Here is a 3,261-nt window from a genome sequence, read left to right on the forward strand (position 1 = left end):
ACAATCGCTAGTCCGCTGCCTTCAAAAGTGCGATTGTGTCATCTGGCAACAGCCCATCAACGAGAGCTATCCCAACCAACAGACTTAGAGGTTGTGCAAACTTGCCTGGTGGGTCCATATTCGCATGTGTGGGTCGTGTGTAAAGAAGTACTACACATTCAATTCAGCCCAGACTAGAAAGCGGCCTAGCCTAAAAGAATGTAATTTAAATTAAATCCTCGCCATCCACAAATATAATTAATATTAATTTGTGTAATTTAAGAGAAAGAGATGTCTACGTGTGTCCCGATATTTCTAAAAAATGAGTCCAAAAAATAGAAAATAAATATCTTTTACTCGGTCAAGACTTATAAACTTTTCGAGAGCGACACCTAACTGGAAGACACAAACTTACACATCTCGACTTAAAAAAATACATTTATTTATTTATTTATTTATTTGCATTATTGTCTATTTCTCTTCGATTATAAAAATTAATATTTAAATCGGATTTGTGTATGATGAATTTTCCACCTTAAAACTTTCAGATAGTCCAAAATATTTGAAAAAAAAATCCGACCTAAATATCAGGTTCAATTTCTATAAAAATAAATCAAAATCAATAAAAAAAAAAAATTAATGGTGAGGTTTAGCTGTCTCGTTCGAACTAAACTTTTATTAAAAGGGCATTTCGTTACAATCTCTCTTCCACGGAAACAATATGCCTAACTTCACTTCCCTTTGGTTTCTCCTCTTTTCCTCCTATCTTTTCTCCAACTTCTTGTTTGATTCAACTTTTACATATTCAAATGCATCGACACTGTTCCCGCTTCAACAAGAAGGTGATGCTCTATTCCAAGCTGGTTGGTGGGTCAATCAAAATATCTCACTTCGTTGTAAATGGAAAGGCATAACTTGTGATGCTTCGGGAAGTATTATAATGATTCAGGTACGAAGGTCATTGCCCAACGGGTCTACTCTACACAACTTGAATTTCTCATCTTTACCTAACTTGAAGGGTCTTTATCTCATTAATTCTAGTCTCCAAGGGGGAATTCCTCCCGAAATATCTCAACTCTCCAAACTCACCTCTTTGTTTTTAGGTTCAAATGATCTTTCCGGTGAAGTTCCTTCAGAATTAGGAAACTTGACAAATTTATTAGAACTTGATCTTAGAAACAATATGTTCACAGGTACGATCCCTTCAACCATAGGTCGTTTGATCCATTTAAAGACTCTAGATCTTTCCCACAACCAAATAGGTGGATTTATTCCATCTCAAATAGGGAACATGAAGAGCTTGACAGGCCTGTATTTAGGCAATAACTTGATCATTGGTTCAATTCCATCCACGTTTGGAAATTTAAGTAATCTATCTAATCTTGTGATGAAACATAATAAGCTTATTGGCCCACTCCCTACCACCTTTTGGTCTTTAACTCAGTTGATTTGGTTAAGTCTTTCCTACAACTACTTTAATGATTCAGTCTCTCAAAAAATTCAAAATTTTAAAGGCTTGGAAATTCTTGAACTACACGAAAATACGTTCTCGGGCCCAATCCTTTTCTCTGTCGTCCATCTTACTAATTTATCCATCCTAAATCTATCGTCAAATAGATTCAATGGAACCATCCCGGTGCAAATCGATCATTTAGAGAAATTGAATATTTTGAATGTTAGTTACAACATGTTTAGTGGTCCAATTCCTACGACTCTCGTGGGACTACTTTATAGTACTCATTCTCCCTCCTATGTCTTAAATAATGGAATTACATTGGAGATTGACTTCAGTCATAACTTCATCGATGGTGAACTTCCCCGTTTCTCACTTGACAATCATTTAAGGCCTACAAGCATCAACTTTAGCTACAATAACCTCGTAGGCAAAATTTCAGATTCCTTCCTTTTCTTTAGAAATGTCAATTTATCGTATAACAAGTTTGAAGGCGAAGTTTGTGATCAAATTCTACATCGTTTTGATGTAAGTGCTGTTTTGGGTAATCAAAAGCTTTGTGGCAGTATTCCCCCGCTTCACCCTTGTGATTCACAAAATCATGGAATTTTCAAAATGCTGATGATTCTGCTTCCCTCAGTTTTCTTTTTCGTTCTCTGTTTTTCTTGCTTCACTCTTGCCTCCATAAGCGTTCCATGTTTCTGATTTATGAATACATGGAGAGGGGAAGCCTATTTTGGGTGTTGAGTAACGACACAGAAGCAATGGAATTGGATTGGAAGAAAAGACTGAACGTCCTACAAAGAGTTTCACATGCTTTGTCATACATACACCATGATTGCATTACTCCAATCATTCATCGGGACGTTACAACCTGTAATATACTTTTGGACTCAAATCTAGAAGCTTTTCTATCCGATTTTGGTATCTCAAGATTACTTGATCATGAGTTATCTTATCATACCACTGTTGGCGGCACTTGTGGATATATAGCTCCAGGTGAGCACATATTAATGAATTCTTAATTGATTTTCTTAAATCATTACTTTTAATCTTTTTCTTTTTTTATTCAGAATTAGCATACTCTGTGGTCATATCAGAAAAATGTGACGTCTACAGCTTTGGAGTGGTGGCATTGGAAGTAATAATGGGAAAGCATCCCCGAGAATTATTGACTTACTTGTGGTCTAAATCTACTCCACGTATATTCATCAAGGATTTGTTAGACTCACGGCTCAAATCTCCTTTACTCCAAATTGGACTGACACAAAGTATACTTCTCACATTGACGTTAGCCTTTGCATGTCTCCATCCAAATCCAAAAGCCCGACCTACAATGCAACATTTGACTCGAGAATTCAACTTTCGAAGGCCCTATCAGGTTGAACTCATATTTAACGAGATTACAATTGATCAACTTGTAAAGCAAGAGATTTATTATGTACATCAGATTTAGAAATTATTAATTTAGATTATGCATTTTCTCTTCATTTATATGTGTTTCGAGTCACCCAGTTCTTACAAACGTAGAACTTGTCATGAAATAGCAACCTGATTGCTTAAAAATCAAGCACTAACCTTTGAGTTCTTGAATAAGGGTAGCCTTCTAATTACTTAAACACCATGGGCTATCTTAAACCTTATCCCGAGGTAGCTTCTTGATGGCTTAAAACCAAGGATGAACCCCAAACATAACATAAACGTATAACACACCTCTGTCATGGTACTTAATAACCTTCAAGGTCTTAAAAGGATTCATTCGAGTGCATAAATCTTGAGGTTATTTGATAGGAGCATTCGAGTCCTTTTCTGTATGTCATGAACATTTC

General features: G+C 36.0%; 1 protein-coding gene across 1 annotated transcript; it reads left to right on the forward strand.

Annotated features, from left to right (window-relative positions):
• Positions 1 to 692: 692 nt before the first annotated feature.
• LOC111785513 (MDIS1-interacting receptor like kinase 2-like) lies at positions 693 to 2,922 on the forward strand. The gene is made up of 2 exons (XM_023665906.1): positions 693 to 2,431; positions 2,506 to 2,922. Exons 1-2 carry the CDS (start codon positions 2,128 to 2,130, stop codon positions 2,886 to 2,888), a joined length of 687 nt encoding a protein of 228 aa, XP_023521674.1. The 5' UTR covers positions 693 to 2,127; the 3' UTR covers positions 2,889 to 2,922.
• Positions 2,923 to 3,261: the final 339 nt, after the last annotated feature.

Source organism: Cucurbita pepo, unplaced genomic scaffold, assembly GCF_002806865.2.
Source record: "Cucurbita pepo subsp. pepo cultivar mu-cu-16 unplaced genomic scaffold, ASM280686v2 Cp4.1_scaffold000529, whole genome shotgun sequence".
In the NCBI taxonomy this organism is placed as follows: Eukaryota; Viridiplantae; Streptophyta; class Magnoliopsida; order Cucurbitales; family Cucurbitaceae; genus Cucurbita; species Cucurbita pepo.